This window comes from Camelus dromedarius, chromosome 6, assembly GCF_036321535.1.
Source record: "Camelus dromedarius isolate mCamDro1 chromosome 6, mCamDro1.pat, whole genome shotgun sequence".
Lineage (NCBI taxonomy): Eukaryota > Metazoa > Chordata > Mammalia > Artiodactyla > Camelidae > Camelus > Camelus dromedarius.
Genome location: NC_087441.1, coordinates 32,687,968 through 32,707,534, shown reverse-complemented (window position 1 = coordinate 32,707,534; position 19,567 = coordinate 32,687,968). Strand labels below are relative to the sequence as shown.

The 19,567-nt window shown below is 40.5% G+C and overlaps 1 protein-coding gene across 6 annotated transcripts in view; it reads left to right on the top strand.

Annotated features, from left to right (window-relative positions):
- The window catches only part of NCOA7 (nuclear receptor coactivator 7), a 130,396-nt gene that overhangs the window by 10,743 nt on the left and 100,086 nt on the right, over positions 1–19,567 (top strand). For all 6 annotated transcript variants that reach the window (XM_031456270.2, XM_031456269.2, XM_031456273.2 and 3 more), the window contains exon 2: positions 10,272–10,382. In XM_031456270.2, coding sequence (XP_031312130.1) covers positions 10,333–10,382 — 50 coding nt within the window. In that variant the 5' untranslated portion in view covers positions 10,272–10,332. The remainder of the gene's footprint in view (positions 1–10,271; positions 10,383–19,567) is intronic.

Genomic DNA, 19,567 nt, shown 5'->3' with positions numbered 1-19,567 from the left:
TACTTCCCACTGCTGGTTTAATTGTGTGCTGGGCAGATTTCTGGCCCCATAGACACCTTTCATTATGCCTTCTTCCTGGACCCATGTTGTCCGTTTACCACATTTTGCGCTGTTCTGACCAGAGCACTGTGTGCTCCTCTCCATCTTTACCCTGCTTGTCGGAAGCAGAGCCCGGTGCAGCTGCAGTCCTCTTGAGCATGCTGTGATAGAGGATGTTTGCATTAAAGATAAATCTGTTAATAGTTTACAGATGTGATCACTGACTGTGTAGCACTGTCTGTTGAACTGTAATCATGACTGGCTGTTTTGGTGTTGCCCCACTTCAGACACCTTCCCAGAGAACACTGGCCCGTGTGACCTGGCCCTTTTCTTTCTGTTAGCACTTCTCTGTGCATAACACATTTTATTGGGCATTAATTTCCATCATGCCTATTTTTTCTGATTGTTTTGTTTATGTAAATTTTATTTTCTTGCCAAAAATTGAAGTTTTCGTAGAGTATATCGAGTCCTGTTTCTATGCATAGGCTTTAGATAAACAGTACAGTGGTCAGCATAAAACGGGTTCCTAGTAGATGCTTATTGAATTGAAGTGACTGCTTGTCAGTATGTGATGACACACTATTTTGGAGTAAATATAAATTGTTTATTGCCATCTGTACTTGCCATGTAAATAAATATGCTGAAAACACGTTAAAAAGAGTGATAATTCAATTATTTTGTATTTCTACAAGTATGAGTGTATGCCAGTGTATTTTGAAAATGCATTCAACTGCCAGTACCATCCACATGAGAACAAAGAAACAGGTGGCTTTTGCTTAGCAAAATGGCAATTTACCAGGTAAAGTGAACTTTACGTCTCTTGATAGGGTCAAAAGATACTCAAATTTAATTCTTGGAAGCTAGTGTTTGCAGCCCATATACTGTGTGTTCTTTGGAAAGGCATTCCATTTATTATATCTTTCATCTGGCAAATTTTGTTGTTTCTATTTGCATCAATTAACTCTAATTCAAATCCATCAAATAGATAACTCTCACCAAGTAATAATGACGATGATAATGATAATAGTAACAATAACAATAATAATAATAATAAAGTAGTGGTAGTGACCACTGCTTACACTTACTTCTACCCTAAAACTGAAGGAGCTGGGGCATGGTGCAAGACCAGAACCCATGCAGTAGTGGTGGCGTTTGCTGTGAGCACAGGGAGCTGGGGAAGCGATTCATATTGGTTCTCTGGAAGGCCTTGGGAAGTAGGCTTGAGTTCTGTACTGTGGAGAGAGACTCCAGAAGACTGTGGAGCTTATTCCTTTTGGGATTTGTCTGCAAAGAAAATCAAACAGGCCAGAGATCCTAGGATTTTAGCAGTGGGTCTGTCTGATAATATTAAAATGAATTCCAGAAGTGATTGAAGACATACTTTTCTTCCCATGTCACCTGTTTATTTATTGATGTCATTTGGAACCTACCATCTTTAGATTCACCTTGGAGATGATCTGAAGTGATCTTGTGGTGCTGGAGCAGTAGAAGGGGCTGTCCCTAGAAACCGCCTTGGTGGGGATGCAGGCATCAGATGTTTTTCAACTCTGGTGAACGTAGAGATGATCATATGGGTGTAGCAGACACCCAGTAAATGGGGACTGATGGTGAGAAAGGGAAGATTTTCTCTTAGGGTTGAGATATGAGGTCAGCAGAGTAGACTGCTCTGTGTTCATTGTCTCCAATAACTTTTTATATGACTTCCTGCATATTTTCCCCCCTTTAATCTATCTTTCTTTACGAGTAGAAAACTGTTCAAAACTGAATTATTATATCCTTATAAGTATTAATGGGAGAATGTATGCAATATACTAAAGACCCCTGGTAGAATTTTTATAGAATCAAAAATTTTAGTTCGAAAAAGGACCTTCAGTTTTAGTCCCTAGAAAAAGGGGGGTTTTGTAGCTTCAAATTAATAAAGAAATTTTTTTTAAAAGGTCAAAATTCCATTTTTAAATTCTGATTCTCTGTATTTACTGTTTTCATTTTCAGTGGGGAACTAAGTGGATTGGCAGAAGATGACTTTTCAAAACAAAAGAAACAAAAAATTGCCAGCTGCTAAGAGAAATATTTCTGGCAATTCAAAGTTATATCATTACTTCTTAAAACTTAAGAGGTAATTCACTTAATTTAGTGAATTAAGGTAATGTGCTTTTCAGTTAGCTCTTTAAAAATCTAGTTCAATGCAATAAATATTTATTAACTGCATGGACATGTTCAGTGTAGTGCATTTATTGATCAATAGTAATGACTAACCTGAATACAGTTCAGGATTGATGTCCTAAAGGACAGCTGACCAGAAAACTGGTATTCACCTTCTTGTTCTTTTTAATGGTGGATAAGTACAGGAAGAACCAGGTGACTGATGTGAAAATTCTGTGCTCTTGTTCTGTGTTATCCGTGCCTTGCATTAGAGGCCATTATTAGTGGTTCTGACTTTGGCATCATACAAAGCAAATCATCCTGGCCCCAACTCTTATGGCTGTTTGACCTTGAATACACTTTTTAACCTTTCTAAACTTCAGATTCTTTGTCTAAAAAGCATTGCGAATATGGATTCTCTCATATGGTTAAAAAAGATTAAACAGCATGTGTAATAGCACTGAACACAAAATTTGGTACATATGGTTAATGTTCAATAAGTGTTTTCACTGTTGCTGCTTGCTGTCATTTCTGTACTTACCAGGCTGCCTGGCTTGAGTTCGTTCACAACATAATGTTTTTGTTTAGGGGCTAATTTGAATCTAGCTTTCCAGGTGCTTATGAAGGCAGGCATAATTTTCATGAACACAGGAACATCTGGGCTCATTGAAATCCCAGTGGAGAGAATTTTCTGTTCCATGGGGCACTAGACTCTAGAGACACCTTTTGGACACATTTAATCTCTATGCCAGTCCTTTTACAGATAAGGAACCTGGGGGCTAGAGAAACTGAGTAACTTCCCCAAGGCTGCATAGCTTGGAGATGCTGGAGTCTGGATTCCAACCCACTTGTCCTTCTTAAAGGTGCTGCCTTAGTAGCGTGGGTCAGAGGAGCTGGTCAGGTAAGGCACAGAGAATCTTGAAAATAGAGAACTACTCAGGTGTGTGGGGTTTATAAAGTCTCAGCTTTGAAGGAATTTTTGAAATTAGAAATTTTTAATTAGAAAAATAATTAAAAATATTAGTTCATCCATAGAATTTGACTTTCCTCTATAATAGTGGTTTTTGGTGAGTGTAGTATCAGCCCACCAGGGTGCTGTTTGATGGGCATGGTTACTGGGGAGGGACAGTAGCATTTAGTTGGGGCAAGCAGAGGTGCCAAGTGCCCTGCGATGAGCAGGACAGTCCTAGACAACGAAGAATTGTCCCTTATTCTTGGAAGCTTCCTATCATCTGTACGACCTACGTGAGTGGTTATTGGGACATTCTAAAGAAAAGAAATTTGTTCTAAATCACCATGTATAGAAATATCTGTTTGGTTATTATTTATAGCACTAGTTTTTATTCTAATGTTCAGTGCACCCCCAATGCCCCATTACCCACCCTGTCCCATCCCCTCATCTCTGCTCTCTCACTTTCCTGTATATAGTGAAATTGTTTCTGATCTCGTTTCACCTGTAGCTAAACTTGTCCTGTATAGATTGATATAAGCATCTGAGTATTTTATTGTGTCTTTCAATGAACTTGTGCCTGAGAATTTACTTTATGATTATGAATTAGTAACTTATAACTTACCTGTTATAAACTACTTTTCTTTTGACATTGTATTGATTTTTGAAACCTGAGAACTTATTTACCTGTTGTCAGTTACTTTCCTTTGGGGCATTATATTAACTTCATAAAATTAAGTGGGCAAGTAGACTATATTAGCTATGAACTTCATTTAAGTATTATAAAGGGTACATAATGAGATATTTATATACAGTTGACCAGTGAAAAATTTGGTGGTTAGGGACCCTGACCCTCCATGTAGTTAAAAAAATGTGTATGACTTATAGTGGGAACTCCATTATGGAGTTTCTCCAAAACTGTGAATCGTGGATGTTACAGTGTATTTAGTGAAAAATAATCTAAGTGGACCCATGAAGTTCAAACCCCTGTTGTTCAAGGATCAACCGTATTTATTTAGGTGAGGGGTATTGGTTTCTGATAAGGCTGAGAACTGCTAGTCTACAGCCATCCCACGAGGTGGTTGTCCAGCTTGTGCTCAGTCACCTTTGGAGATTAGGAAGCTGCTATCTCTGGAGGCAGCTCTTTGCATCAATCCCTTATGTTGAGCCCAGATGGAGAACCCTGAACTCATGTACACACAGCTGAGATCTGTCTGAATCCAAGTGTTGTTATCCAGGATGTTGTTTATCCCTCCAAAAGTCTAATGCCCTATTTTCACTCAAGTCAGTGGTCAATTTACTGATGAGGACAAGTCTTAAGAATGAATACTGCATTAAGCTGTTAGCATCTTCCCTCCATGTTGAGAAGGAAGCCAGCTCCCAGCTCCGGGTTGAGGACAGTCAGCTGGTCAGCAGTTACCTCTTGATACAGTGCTTCAGTGCTTCCCTTAATCCATCTAATCATAGAAGACTCCATCCATGTCACATTTCTCCATCTTATTGGTAAGCAGATCAAGAGAAACTTACAAAGCACCTTTAAGTATGGTTACACTGTGTTCACCTAATTTGCTTGATGCACTAGAATAGTAACTATGTCTAAAAGGGAAATTAGGTCAGTATAGTTGGGTTAAGCCACCATTCCTTGACTTCCTCCCTTCTACCAGCTCTCCGCTCCGGCCGTACCAAACCACTCAGGCCTCCCTGAGCCCCATGTCCCCTCCCGAAGGCTTGTACATCCTCATTCTGCCTAATGAGACCAGTCTCTTTTGCATTCAGCATCAAACTACTGTTCTTCCTTCATAGTCCAGCTCTGGCATCACCTGTGGAGTTTCCCTGACCCTCCTTTCCCTGCTGACAAAATAGTTGCTTCCGCTCTTTGCTGTGTGGTTCCTTGTACCCACCAATATCAGACCACTTGCCATTTGTCTTACCAGCTGATGGGTGTCAGTTGCCTGTTCCACCTGAGCTTCCTGGCCCACGAACGCTGTCTTCATCTTTGTATCTCTGGCAGAGTACTTGGCCTATGGTAGATGCTTCAACAGGGGATCCGCTTGCTTGTTGTTGTTGTGCTGAGTGGTTGGTTTTCTGTGAACATTCTGGATCTTAGTGTTCACCTCCTCCTCTTCTAAGTCCTTGCCAACTTGCCTTTAATTATCATGTCTAAAATTTTGCTGGGCAAATATGTGATGTTCTCCAGTGTATAATTTGCACATTCCCTTTTCTTTCTATTGTTGGAAATTAAAGTGTGTTTGCCTCTTGTCAGGCTTTTGGCACTTCCCACATCTTCAACAATTCCTGACCCTGCCAATGACATTTTAGAAATCTCATTTGCACATTCTCTTCCTAGAGAGAATTTATAAAGTGATCTGTCTAGCCCAGAGATGGGTCTTCATTTTGAGTATCTGAGAACTTTGATGAAATCTCTCTGCTCATCTTAGGTAAGAGAGCACTGAAACCCACATTTAATTCTTTCCAGGCCTAATTTCAGTTCCCCAGGCAGAGAAGAATGGAATAAGAGCTGACGGGGTCTCCATTCATTTTGCTATCCACTGGCTTCATCCCATTTAGGTAGTAGACCATTGACCCACCTTTGATCATCACCTTGATTCAGGCTTAACTTTTTAGCTCTTTGTGGCCATTAAGTTTTGTTACTTGTTTCTGTAAGTATTGTCTAGGAGGGAATGTCCGCGTAGAAAGGTACATTTCGGTCTGTTGCTTATGTGGCCAGATTTAGTGTGACCAAGCCTCAAAGCACGCTCTTGTCATTATTTCATTTGTGTAAAGGAAACATGTTGTTGGGAAAACAATTGATAGGCATCATGGGTGCTCTGCTGTTTTTCTGGTCCTGACTGGTTATACCTGAATGAACAAGGAGCTGCAGTGCATTAGATGCGAAGCCAGGCAGTCGCCCTGGGCTGTGTGGGTCCACACCGGTTCGATGTAGTTTGGGAGTCTCTGATCACTCTGTCCTTCAATCCCTTCTAAGTGACATCATGGGGAACATCAAGCATTTGCTGGTAATACAGAAAGTACTTTGTCTTTAACATAGTGCTTAGGAAGTAAGGGTTTGTATGTGCTTTTTTTTGAGTGATGAACCAGATTTATGTTTAAATTGACCATCCTGATTTAAGATCACAAAAGAGAAATATTTAGATAGAAGATACATCTTGTGCTTCCTCATAAAGTTCTTTTGGGTCTGTAACACACCGTAAATGCAGAAGACTGTTGTAATTCAGTGTTTGGGCCAGTCTGGGGTTTATTGATGTGAGGAAGACGGCAACGTTAAATGAAAGAAGGGCTTTTAGAAAGTCCATTATAACCACTTATAATGGAAAATGTAGTTCCCATTAGAGACTGATTTAAGGAGCTCTGGTTCTTCACTGAAGCATGAAGGCTGCTGGGTGGTGCTCTGTGCAAATCATTTTTATAGCATCCTTTGCTGATCTCTTTCTGGTTAATCTGTTGGTGTGTCTAGACCTGAAAGGGCTGCATCTGTCTTGTTTAAGAAATGTATAAATTACCAGAAATTGTAAAGAAACCAAAGATTAAGATATTTTTAATTTATCAAATAGAAAATGGAGAAGGAGCCCTGCCAGTTCTAAGCAGACACAGCCACACCAGATGTCAGTTCTTGGATCATTTAATCTTTTTCTCTTGTGCTTATTTTTGTCAATATTTTTCCACTAGAACCAAATATTAGTTTCTGGCTCAGCTTGCAATATAAAAATTTTCCAATTAGATTGTTATGACTTCATTTTTATTCATGAAGGGAAATCTAATAAACAGAGATCATCACATATGGTGGCACGCAGGAGAGGAACTTTAAAATAAACCACCTGGCCCAGCACAGGGCCGAATGCCAGGATTCTAATTCTTTCTAGAGTTCAAGATATGCTGGCTTGAGCCTATGCTCCTGGTATCCAAGTAATTTTTACTTTGGGAGGAGTCCTTGGGTTGGTATCAGTCTGCCAGATAAGTGACCTTATCCCCAAGACTGGATTAGTTCCTTGCTTGGCTTTTATGTGGGTTTTCTGCCTAGTTCTGTGTTAGGTATTTAGGGAAGTCTAAGGAAGTGAAACACGGTGGTTTTTGACTTGAAGAAATTTCAGTGTGTTCGGGCCTGAGGAGGCTAAGTGAAGTGGCATTGTCGCGCAGTGTGCGATTTGGTGCCTCGCAGTGAGTGATAAGGGCATGTGAAATAAGCTTTAAAAAAGAGAGAAGGGCACACAAGTGGTCAGGGAAGGCTTTAAAGCAGAGTTGGACCTTGTGCTAGATCCGGTCAGGAGGAGGAATGTAGCAAAGGTACCTTTAGCCTGGGGAAAGGGTCAGGATTCAGGTACAGAGATGGGGAGGAGCCCAGTGGGTTCAGGCCACAGTGTGAAATGGAGCTCTTGAGAGCTGGACACTCTGCCAGTGTCTTTTCTTTTCCTGCTTTCTTTCATTCAGTTCTTGAATGAGCACTATCCTGCGCCATGGAGGCGTGGCTTCCGTTCCCACTGCTCTACTGAGGTGGTCCTGGTGGAGGCCTCAGTGACCCCCTCCCCCAGGGCCAGGTACATTTGTCTTACCCTGAAGAATCTAGGTGAGATATTGGATGCTGCTGATTCCAGACGACTTTTTCTAGCTCATCTCCACATGCTTTCTGGCCCCAAAGGTTACTGAAAGGCATTGAAGTATACACCAAACTGGATTTAGATCTCTGCTCCACCATAACAGGTAATGTTGAACCAGGCAAATTATTATCTCTTGGCCTCGGTTTAGGGGAATGAGGATACCTGACTGACAGTGTGGTTGTAGGGGTTTGAAGGAGAACAAGTGGCTGATGTGTGGAGATAATGACTTCTGGATGCAGGCCTCACGGTCAGCTCCCTTTCCCTGCCCAGGGGCCGCTCTGCCCCTCTCGCCGATGCGTCTCGCCCTTTTCAGGTTCGCACCTATGCTCAAGTGTTCTCTCATTCTGGAACGCTGTCCCTTTGTCCTCTTGTACCTAGTGAATCTTCACCACCCTGACAGGTTTACTTTGTCCCCTCAGCCAGAACTGAACCTTGTGTCTTCTGGACTCTTGGTGTTATTCTTTGGACAGCTTCAAGTTACTAACCCTACGTTTTAGTTATCGGCACACATCTTATTTTCCCTACTGGTTGGTGAGTTCCTTGAGGGCAGCGCCCATGTCAGGGACACGGAGGTGAACCGCTAAGGGCTGAGACCGGGGCCCCCATTGTTTCCACACAGGGCCCTGTGCATAGTTGTGATGCATGCAGGGTGTTATCATCATACTGTTTTTGTCCTTTTTTCCCCCTTTACTATAACCATATGCTGATAATTTCTAAATATTTTTCTCTAGCCCTCACCACACTCCTGTGCTTTAGATGAAGTCAAACATCTGCTGGATGTCTACAGCTGACTAGCCAGTGGGCCTCTCAAAGGCATCTGTTTCTGCCCCCCCCATCCCACACACATGCCCCCTTCTTATAGATTGTGTCGTATCTGTGGCATCACAGTCTACCCAGTCCCCAGAGCAGAAGTTTGGAGGGCATGTCTCCCATGTTGTCTACGTGGAATGAGTCATCAAATCTGGACTCATTTGCCTCCTAAATACCACTTAAACTCATATGCCCTCTTCCTATGTCAGATACTGCTGGCCTAAGTGTGGACCCTCCTCTCTCAACTAGTTTTACGGTAATTTCTTTCCAAAAGGTCTGTTCACCCTGTTCTCAGTCCTCTTGGATCCATCGTCTGTAATCTGCATGCATTACACTCCCTCCCTCCCTCTGGTATTGTCTGCTGGGAGCGCTGCTGCAGGGTCAGCATGACACTTAGTGACATGGTGTGACATGGTCCAGTGGAGTGGGTGGCAGCACATATCACATAGCTAGGATTAAGTCCCTGCTCTTCAGCAGGACGTAGAAGGTCTCCCATGACCCTCATCCTGCCCATGTCTTCATCCTCAGCTCCCACACTTAATCCTGGAGCAGCAGGGAAACACTGTGTCTCCTTGCTCTTCTGCAAGCTGGACCCGTTTCCTGCATGCTCACCCTTCGCATCTTGGTGCCTGTGGGGGTTGAAGGGGTGGGCCCTGCCTAAGGCTCAGTGTCCTTCCTCTGGGCTCTGTGCTTTCTCCATAGCGGTTTGTATCCCCCATGACGTGCCATCCTAAGTGTCGTCTTTGTGAGGCAGTAGGTTCCACTATGGTGAAGGGCATGTCTTATTTATCTTTGGTCTCTGATCGTTATCACAGTGTCTTTCCTGTAATTTGTATTGTGAATTAAATTGTTTATGGAGTTGAAATAAATCAGTAAATAATTTTGATTGATGAACATTCTTTGCTTTTACTATGAGACTCATTCAGGGTGAAAAGACAGATTTTAGGAAAGGATAATGCTCTGCAGAAAGCTTAGATGAGTGAATCGGGCAGTAAGACATTGGGGCTTTTTGAGCTAGAGTGTGGCATGATGAAAGGGGTATTTAAGGAAAGACTGATCTGGAGACAACCTCTTATTATAGGTTTAAACCAGGTTGCTCCTGGGAAACAGGTGAGGCTTGCAGAGGGGGAGAGGAGAGGAGGCAGGGGCAAGCATGGAAGGCCGATCTGGAGAACAGCTTCCTGACGCCTGTAATTTCATTTCCACATGTGCTCAAGTGGGATGTACTTGCTGGCATGTTTCTGAAAATAAAACAGAACACTAATGTTACTTTTATTTTTTAAAGAAAGAACATTCTTGTAAAACACTTAAGTGATCCATTTTTCATCATTATATGTGAGACACCTTCATCGTTAATGACTTGAAAAGAGTGATTATGAATTAAAAATTAAAAACAAATAGCTTCTGCATAGCTAGTCTAAAATCCTCCGAAGTCAGTGGTTTTCATTTTGGCACATTTTGAAAGAATTGTTAATTATGAGGAAGATACTTCAGTTTATTTTTCCAGCCACTTTTTATTTTACAGTTTACCACCTCTGTTCTAATTGTCGTCCCCTCTTTCCTGCAAAGACATTTGTATTTTGTATATGACTCATGTGGCTGCTTACGGGTTAAAGTTTATCTTCCATTTGTTGGGACCATGTAGGTCTGCTTCATTCTTCATACTGGCCATTATAAACTTCTTAATTGACAGTCACTTTGTTATTTTTTTTTTACAGGGTTATGACTCATTAATTAAAAAGAACTTTTCCAAATACTTTGCACTTTTGATTGCATATTATGGATACCAAGGAAGAGAAGAAGGAACGGAAACAAAGTTATTTTGCTCGGTAAGCATTCGCTTTGCAAAATTGTATCAGTGCTTAAAAAAAAATGTTTGAGAGGACTTTGTCCTTGAGTGTTACTTGGCATTTTGTGATTTGTGACTGTTCATAATCAGAGCAGGTAACCGATAGAAGTTCAATATACTTTGTTTCATCCTTTTTCTTGTTGATACTAGAGAAATAACATTTGGTTCTTCTGTATCTTTGACGGTTCTCTCAGGCCAGTGCTGCTCAGGGAATCTAGCGGTCCTTAAGCATTGAACTGCAGATTGCTCAGAATCCCGTGTTTAGCAACCTGCATTGAATTTTAAATCCTGAATATTTAGTTCCTGCTGTTCTGTGGCTTAATTGGTTGAGCTATAACTAAAAATCTGTGACATATTTAAAACTTACTACCTGGTGGGGAGTCTATCACTGAAAAGTGTTTTTGTAGGTAAATGGAATGGATGAAATTGTATCATTGGAGTCCCTGGCATTTTTAAAGCTTGAACTCATCCAACATGTATACACAAGTTGGTATCTGAATAGAAGCAATCTACTTATAATTGGTTACTCTTTACAGATTTAAACATCTATATGGCAGCCACTACTAATCGTAATACCATGCATGGTACACCAAAAACATTTATGAATCATTTTGATGGCTGGAATGTTTTCAAACTCAGAGTGAGAGCATTCACTTAAAATGGTCATTATAATCTCCTAAATTGGAATATTTCTTGTGAACTGAATTCAGCCTCATCATATCCCCAACCCCCAATCTATGCTCTTTAAAGATACATTTTCTATTTTCCACATACAAGTCTTGGAAACTGAAAACCAAAGTTTTTTTGTTGATGTTTTTATCCAGAAATTAAGCTAGGTTTTAAATTATTCCTGGGAAAAAGAAGGTAATGAACATTTAAGGAACTACTGTGTGCCAAGTACTTGATTTATTATTGTCTTTATCTTTGCAATAAACTTGTGAGATAGGTTTTCCCCCTATTTTATCCGTGAGGTAACTCAGTAAATATTTTGTCCATTTCTTGCAGTATGAGAGTCAGTATTCAAATGTAGGGTTATGTCCAAAGAGCATGTTTCACTTGATAATAGGAAACCATGAATAAGAGTTTTTAGAAAGCAAGAGTTAAACTAATTGTAATGAACCGTTTTCTGCGATTAGGACCAAGATTGTTTGGGGAGGGAAGAACTTAGGCATCTAATGAGTGAAACATTAAAAAGGTAGGACACTTAGAATAAGTAAGAACTATATAACGCCTTTTAAAAATGTTTATTTTGAGATAATTGTAGATACACATGTAGTTCTAAGAAATAATACAGAGATACCTTATACCGTTCACCCAGTTTCCCACCTTATGTAACTATCATATAATAAATATCACAACTGGGAAATTGATGTTGATACAATCCACTAACCTTATTCAGATTTCACTCGGTTTACAAGCACTCATTTGTGTATGCAGGTGTGTGTGAATTTAGTTCTATTCAGTTTTATCACGTGTAGATTTGTATGGCCACTATCACGATCACGATACAAACAATTCCATCAAAAAGAGCCCACATGCTACCCTTTTGTAGCCACATTCACCTCTTTCCTTCTGCCCGTCATTCCTGACAACCACTAATCTGTTCTCCATGTCTATAATTGATCATTTCAAAAATATTATATAAATGGAATCACACAGTATCTAACCTTTTGAGATTAGATTTTTTTCACTTAGTTCAATTCCCTTGATATCTTAGTTTATTTGGACTGCTGTAACAAAATACCACAGACTGAATGGTTTATGAACAACAAAATGTTATTTCTCACAGTTCTGGAGGCTGGAAGTCCAAGAACAGGGTGCCAGCATGGTCAGGTTCTGTTACTGTTGAGAACCCAAGTCCTGGTTCATAAAAGGCCATCTTCTTACTGTCACCTCACATGGTGAAAGGGGCAAGGAGCTTTCTCAGACTTTCTCATCTTTTATAAGTGCCTTCAGCCCCTTCATGAAGGTTCTGCCCTCATGACCTAATCACCTTCCAAAGGCCTTCTCCACCTCCTAATACTATCACATTGGGTGTTAGATTTCAACATATGAATTTTGGGGGAACACAAACCTTCAGAAAACAGCACTTGAGAGCTGCCCAAGATGTTGCATAAATCAATAGTTTGTTCCTTTTTGTTACTAAGTAGTATTCCCAAGATATGGGTGTTTCACAGTTTTTTAACCATTCACCCATTGAAGGATATTTGAGTTGTTTCCAGTTTAGGACTATTAGACATAAAGCTAGGATCATTTGTGTGAAAGTGTTTTTTTGAGGGTATCAGGTTTAATTTATCTGGGAAAAATGCCCAAAAGAGCGGCTGAGTGAAATGATAAATATATGTTTAATTTTGTAAGAAACTCTTCCAGACTCTTCTCCAGAGTGGCTGTACCATTTTCCATTCCTTCCCATCAGCAGTCTGTTAAATGATCCAGTTTCTTGGCATCCTTATCAGCATTTGGTATTGCCACTATTTTTTGTTTTAACCATTGTGATAGGTGAGCAGTGATATCTCATTGTGGTTTTAATCTGCATTTCTTTAATGACTAATGAAGTTGAACATCTTTTCATGTGCTTATTAGCCATCTGTCTTCCTCAGTGCAATGTCTTTTCATGTCTTTTGCCTGTGTTCTAATTGGGTTGTTTCCTTATTCAGTTTTGAGAGATCTGTATAAATTCTAGATACTAGTTCTTTGATACATGGCTTACCAATATTGTCTTTCAGTCTGTGGCTTTTCTTTTCAGTTTCTTAACAGAGTCTTTTGCAAAGCAAAAGGTTTTAATTTTGATGTGATTCAATCTGTTTTACCTTTTAAGGATTGTGCTTTTGCCCAGCCCTAGGTCCTGAAGATTTTCTTTCATTTTTTTCCTAAACATTTAACAGTGTTATGTTGCATATTTAAGTCAATCCATCTTAAGTTAATTTTTATATAAGATGTGAGTTTAGGTCAAGGTTCTTTTTTTTGGCCTATGGATGCTGTACGTGGTGCTTTCAGAAGCCATGGTGCCTTCTCAGTCAGCATCCAAACTGATGCCAACAGTAAGAGTGACTGTGGTTCATGAACAAGCTGCTCAAAATTAACCACGTCTTGTTCCTAAGATGTAGAGTGAGGGGAGCTCCTGAAACTGAGAATACAAGATGAAACTTCTGAAAGAACAGCATAATTTTTTCAATTCAGAAATACAAAATTTAATTGTCATGCTTGTCTTGACCACTTGTGAAAAGTATTCTAACAATGAAAAAGACAAACATATCCAAAAATGGATTGTGACCTTAGGAGCACAGAGATGGCAGGACAAGGTCAACAAGCGGTGGTACCATTAAATAGTAAATCAACGTCATCAGTTAGTAGGAAATGAGAGAGAGACAGAACAGACAAACCTGCAGTTTGGCTGTTTTAATGCAGTTGCAGCTCAAAATGGTCAAGCTGTTGAAAGCAAAAAGAAACAAAACTCTTCATCATCAGAAAAGAGGCAGCCAAAGTTATAAGTCTTTTCAGATGCCTCTGACTAAGCTGTGGAATTCCATAAAGTGGGATTACCAATAGGACCTGCTTGAAAGCCAGTTTCTGACAATCTAGGGAAGTTTGCTCTGGAGTGTGAATACGGGCAGTGCAAGCAAGATCTCCGGGGAGGAGTATAAAGTCAGGCCAAGACTAAGGCCACATGGATACGGCCACACCATGTTGCACAAACCTCTGCCAGTGTGCGGAGGAGAGCCAGAGGAAGGTTCGCCTTGATTCTGCAAGCTACCAAAGTATGTATCAGAGATCCTAAAAATTGCTCTTAGGCTCGTCTCCTCACCCCATCCCTTTTCCCTTCTGAGTAGTTAAATAGCCTGTTTCCTTGGTGCACTGTTTTACCCTGTGCTTTCATAAACATTGTATGATTGTGTTTAGTAAATAATCCTTTATCCTCTCCCTTTGTTGATGGTTCTCTCTCTCTCTCTCTGAAGTTAACATCAAAGCAAAGTTAAGTTTAAAAGACCCTGTTGTAATAATTTTGGGTTGAAATTAGTGATTTGAGAGTCACCCTATACTTTTACTTGCTTTCCTATAATTTATCTTGAAGCATGCCTGTGTAGCTCCAAGTGGAAGTGTGAATGAGCATCACTGCTAGGCAAACCTGTTCTGGGTAAGCCCTAAGGACTTCTCAGGATCTCCTGGCCCGGGCCCACATGGTTTTCTGCATCTTCAGTGTTTTGTACCAGTTGTTCATTCCAGATCGAATGAGTCATGAGACATTTCCCCATGCTTTCGCAAATAATTTGCATAAACAAAATTAGTATATTATATGTATGCGTATTAATTCCTTGATACTTGACAGGTCTTGAAATCAAATGAAAAACTGAAGCATTAAAGCAAATGATACTTTGTGTACTCTCCTCTGGAGGGATCATGATTCATCATGGCCCTGCTGCATCCTTCCCCCAGAGTTTAGAATGCAGGTGTTTCTTTTTTGTAAAGTGGTTCCACAAGGGCTCTCTTATTCCACACCCACTGTGACATTATTTGGCTTCTGCAGAATTTAGAACCCTTTTAGTGGTTTTTGTGTAGGTCCCTTTGTGCTCTTGGTGTTTGTGTTTGAAAATTCTTTAAAAACATGTTTTTTAGGATCGGGTTAATTTAGGGTATCAAAAAATAAAATTTTTAGTTAACCCAAAGTGGTGTTTTCTAGATTTACTTTCCCCCTGTGACAAGATCTGAGAGGGCCTGTGAGTAGACCCTGAGTGCTGGAGACTCGTCGGGAGACTGTGGTTCACGCAGGTCCCTGGGACCTGCTGCCCCTCCCACACTTCCCCACTGTCAGGAGGCGCAGGACGGCTGCTGCTGTGCCTGCTCTCTTGTCTCACCCACCCCTCCAGAGCGTGTGGTAGGCAAAAAGGAGGGGGATGGTTTTTCTTTTCACCTCATCGCCTCACAAATCCCGAAGGAGGTAGAGTGTGGAACCCACCTTAGCTCATGTCTCCACTCCCCTGACACCTCCCCCTTCCAGCCCCATCCTCTGCCCTGGCAGTTCCTCAGCCTTGGTCCTCTGACCCATCAACAGAACACTTGGTGTTTGAAAATCACTCCAGTGGATAACCTTGGCCAAGTTTTCTAAATTTCACCCTGCATGTCTTCAGTCATTGAGGGTGGCTGATAACAACCCACTAATGAGATGGTATTGAAGAAGGAAGCTCCTCAGCCCAGACCAGGGAGCCCGAATGAGACACAGCAAGGACGACTAGAGCTGGCCCGGGTCTCATCCATTGTCCACGCTGACTGAGGTTTAACCCCCTTCTTCAGCGGGGAGGATCTGGAGTCTGATACTTGAACCCACTGGGTAGCCCTTTTATTAAGTATACATAGTAAATTGTGTAGCTCTCATTCAAACAAAACCAAACAAAACCTGTGAAGGCTGAGGTAACATATAGGGTGCCTGGCACAGTGAGTAAAGAATCTTTTCTTTAAAGACACATCATTCCTGACCTTGCTTCTGTGTCTACCTGTACCTTCATCTTCACCCAAAAGAATTCTCATCTTGAGGGAGGGTGTAGTTCAGTGGTAGAGTGTGTGCTTAGCATGCATGAGGTCCTGAGTTCAATCGCCAGCACCTCCATTAAAATAAATAAATAAACCTAATTACCTCCGTCCCAAAAAAACAAACAAAAGAATCCTCATCTTGATACACCACTCCCTTCCCATGGGCTGCTGCTGTTCAGACAGATCAGGGACGAGGGAGCAATTACAACAGTCCAAAGTGCAATTATACAGTTTCCCAAAGGTACATTGTAATGACCACTGTTAGGTTCTGGAATGTCAGAAAGGGAATTTATGTAGTCCAAAGGGCCTTGAGAAATCTATGGCACACTTTTATTTATCAGTTTGACCCTAGGTCCGTGAGGAGGAAGTGTTGGTGATGGGTTGGTCCCATACGAGGGCACTGCTCATCAGAACCTCACCACTGGTGTCGCCTGACACAGTCTCATGTCTCATGCCAGAGACACGCCTCAGCCCTCAGACCTCAGCCCAGACACCTGGGCTGGTCTCCTTTAGCAGTGAGCAGCATCTTACCCCAGAGCACAGTGTAAATATTTTCCTCATTCTGTGCATCCTCTGTTGTGAAAAAGGTTAGGAGAACTGGTCCAAATTATCTTCATACCAAGCCTCTCATATATAAAAATTTTCATCCCTAAATATGATTTGTCTGCTGTGGAAATTTAGACTCAAAGGGGCAGAATAACTTCAGTGAAATTATGTAGCAGGTGCATGAGGCAGCATTTGAACCAGCCCTTTCCTCCTCCAACGACTATGCTCTGGATGCTGCCCGGGCCCAAGTGGCAACTCAGTGGCATAATGGGGCCCGTAGAACACAGGTTACCTGACCTGCTGCCACTCACATTGTGGGTTGATTAGATTTCTGTGGGTGGTCCTGACAGTTTAACATTAATTGATACCACTGTAAGTTAATGTGCAGAAATGCATCCTGAAGTCTAAAGATCTAATTTATAAGTGATCTTTTCTAAAAACAATTCAGTTATAACTTGAAGATTTCCCACAAACCATGTCTCGTCAACTTTATCCATCCATAATATGGTTAATGGCAGAGTATTAAGGAATCAAGGCAGTAGGAGACATGCAGTATGTATACTCCACCTGTGGAAGGCAAGCTTTTGCATTACAGTGGTCCACTTTATACCCTAGGATTGCATCTTGTCTAAAGAGTAGTAGCCTGTAACAGAAATGAATGCAGAAATACATTTGGACAGAAAATCTCAGCTTGCTCTCTTGGTCAAGTACAGAGTCTAGGATCCAGTAGAAGGTGTCACCTGGCTGGGTCTGGCTGGTTAATCCAAGCACTGCCGAGGACACAGGGAGTGCACCCTGCTCTAGCCCCATGGAGGCAGTCTTTGAACCTTAGGAAAGAGCCATCTCTTTGTGGTATCTAGGGATGCAGATGTGACATGGGTGGAGTGGTGTGATGTGAACTCTTGCCCTTCCTTTAATTAACAGTCTCTACGCTGTTTTTTTCCTGCTGGCCAAGAACCATTGGAGGAGAAACTTAGTATGTCCCAGATTTGAGGAAAAAGCTTATTATTACCAGCTGTTAGATTCAGATAGTGCCATATTGCAGACTTTAATTGAGTTGACATATGAAAAGCAAATAGAACCATTTTAAGTGCTTGGTACATGTTAACTCTACACTTTCTTAATATTTGGTTAATCTCTTATCTTCTCAGTTTTACTATGCTTACTGATTATAATGAAAGTTAATAATAACAGCTTTATGATACTTTATAAAGTGCTTTCTTGTGCATTCCCTCACTTTAACCTCACCATGGTCCTCTGAGTAGATATAAATGCAGATGACATATCTATAGTTCAAAGGTTAAAAAACTTGTCTCCAGTCACGTAGCCTTTAAATGGAGGATCTGAGCCCTGAATCCCTGAATCTGCTTTGTCTGATTATTTTTCTTTATTCCGTGTTATCTCACTCTAAATTGCACTGAGCATTAAGTTTTACTTTGTCTGAGTGGGAGATTAGAACATATTCTTAGCATCATAATGTGGTAAGCCGGGAAAGTTGTATACAGATTTGGAAGTAAAATGTTCTAGTTGACTCTATTGGAAACCGTATCTAATTTTACCTGCTAAGTGCCAGCCTACAGGGCTGTTGGTGCTGTCGGGGACACAGGCCTGTAGTGATCCACAGCCCCACCCAAGAGCCCTCTTGTGTGTGACCTTAGCCCTTACTTCCTTGTTTATGTGTTTACAGTCATTCTCCCTGCAAATGGGCCATCTGAAGGGAAGGGACTTGGCTATAGTTCAGTGATCTTTCCCTGTGCTTTGTTAAATACTGGTTGACCTATAACAAGTGTTAAATATTTTTTTGACCAACTGACAGACTGAGGAAATTTATTTAGAACAGCTTCTTTAATGTAGGGTGTAACTGGTTTATGAATCTTAATTTCTACCACTATAAATTTTTTTAGTATTTGGAAATTTTTTAATCTTAAAAATACTTAAGAATATTTTAAGACCATTTCCTATAAAAAAAAACTGCATACACCTTATTTGAAAATATTACTGGTTACCAATTAAACTCATGCATGAGCTGTAATATTGTTTAAGGCTTATGTTTCCTGTTTTCTTGATTGAGTTCAGATCAGGCTGCTCTTAAGGGAATATTTATTTACATCTTGCTTATCATTCGTTATTGGGAAAAACATGGATGGCCAAGTTTGACCTGCTAATGCTTTCAGGAAATCATTAACTTTTTTTTTTTTAACAGATTAAAAACAAGACATAGAAACATTTAGCCATTAACAGTTAGACTCATGCTTTTTGCTTTATTTTTAAAGAACAGGTAGAGTTACCTGATTTAATTCTATATAGAATACTGCTTTTCAAGCTGTAGGTTACTAACCCATTGGTGTGTCATGAAATCTATTTAGTGGATAGGAACCAGCATTGTTTTAATGGAATGGAATAGAATAGATTAGTCTGGACTGAGCTAGACTGAATAGAAATGTGTTATCTATAGTCAGAATAAATAATATTTCATGAAAATTTTGTTTTAAATATTTATAAGGGTGTATATATTGAATCACAATTAAATATTTTTTTTTTATTGTAGGCCAGGCCATGATCAAAAAATGACTCATTGATTTAGCGGATTCTTTGGTGGTTAATATACTGGGATTGAGGTTTTTTTCCCTCATTGAAAAACAAATTTCTTTGACAGTTGATCAAACACAAATTAACCAATTGTTCAAAGACAGCTATACATAAAATACTTGTTGTATAAATATACCTTCCTACAGTACAGTGTAATGGGTCCCTGTAAAGCTGATTTTAAGGATGAATGACAAGCGCACCTCTGCTTAACCTGAGATACCTTGCTGATCTGGACTGCCCCAGATCCTGGAACAAGACCCAAGGAAGTTTCAGCAAAACCACCAGGTGGAACTACTATGGTTAGGAAGCTTGGGCATCTTCTGCTTTGGGGCCTCCCATGGGTTTCTTCTCTATAGAACTACTTACAAGCTGCAGGGCTGTGTAGTTTTCTCTAAAATGAGAAGAAGAATAATAATACTGATTTTATAAGATTGTTGAGAGGATTGACTGAATTAAGATATATAAAGTCTTTGGAATAAGCGCTACTGAAAAATAAGCACTAAT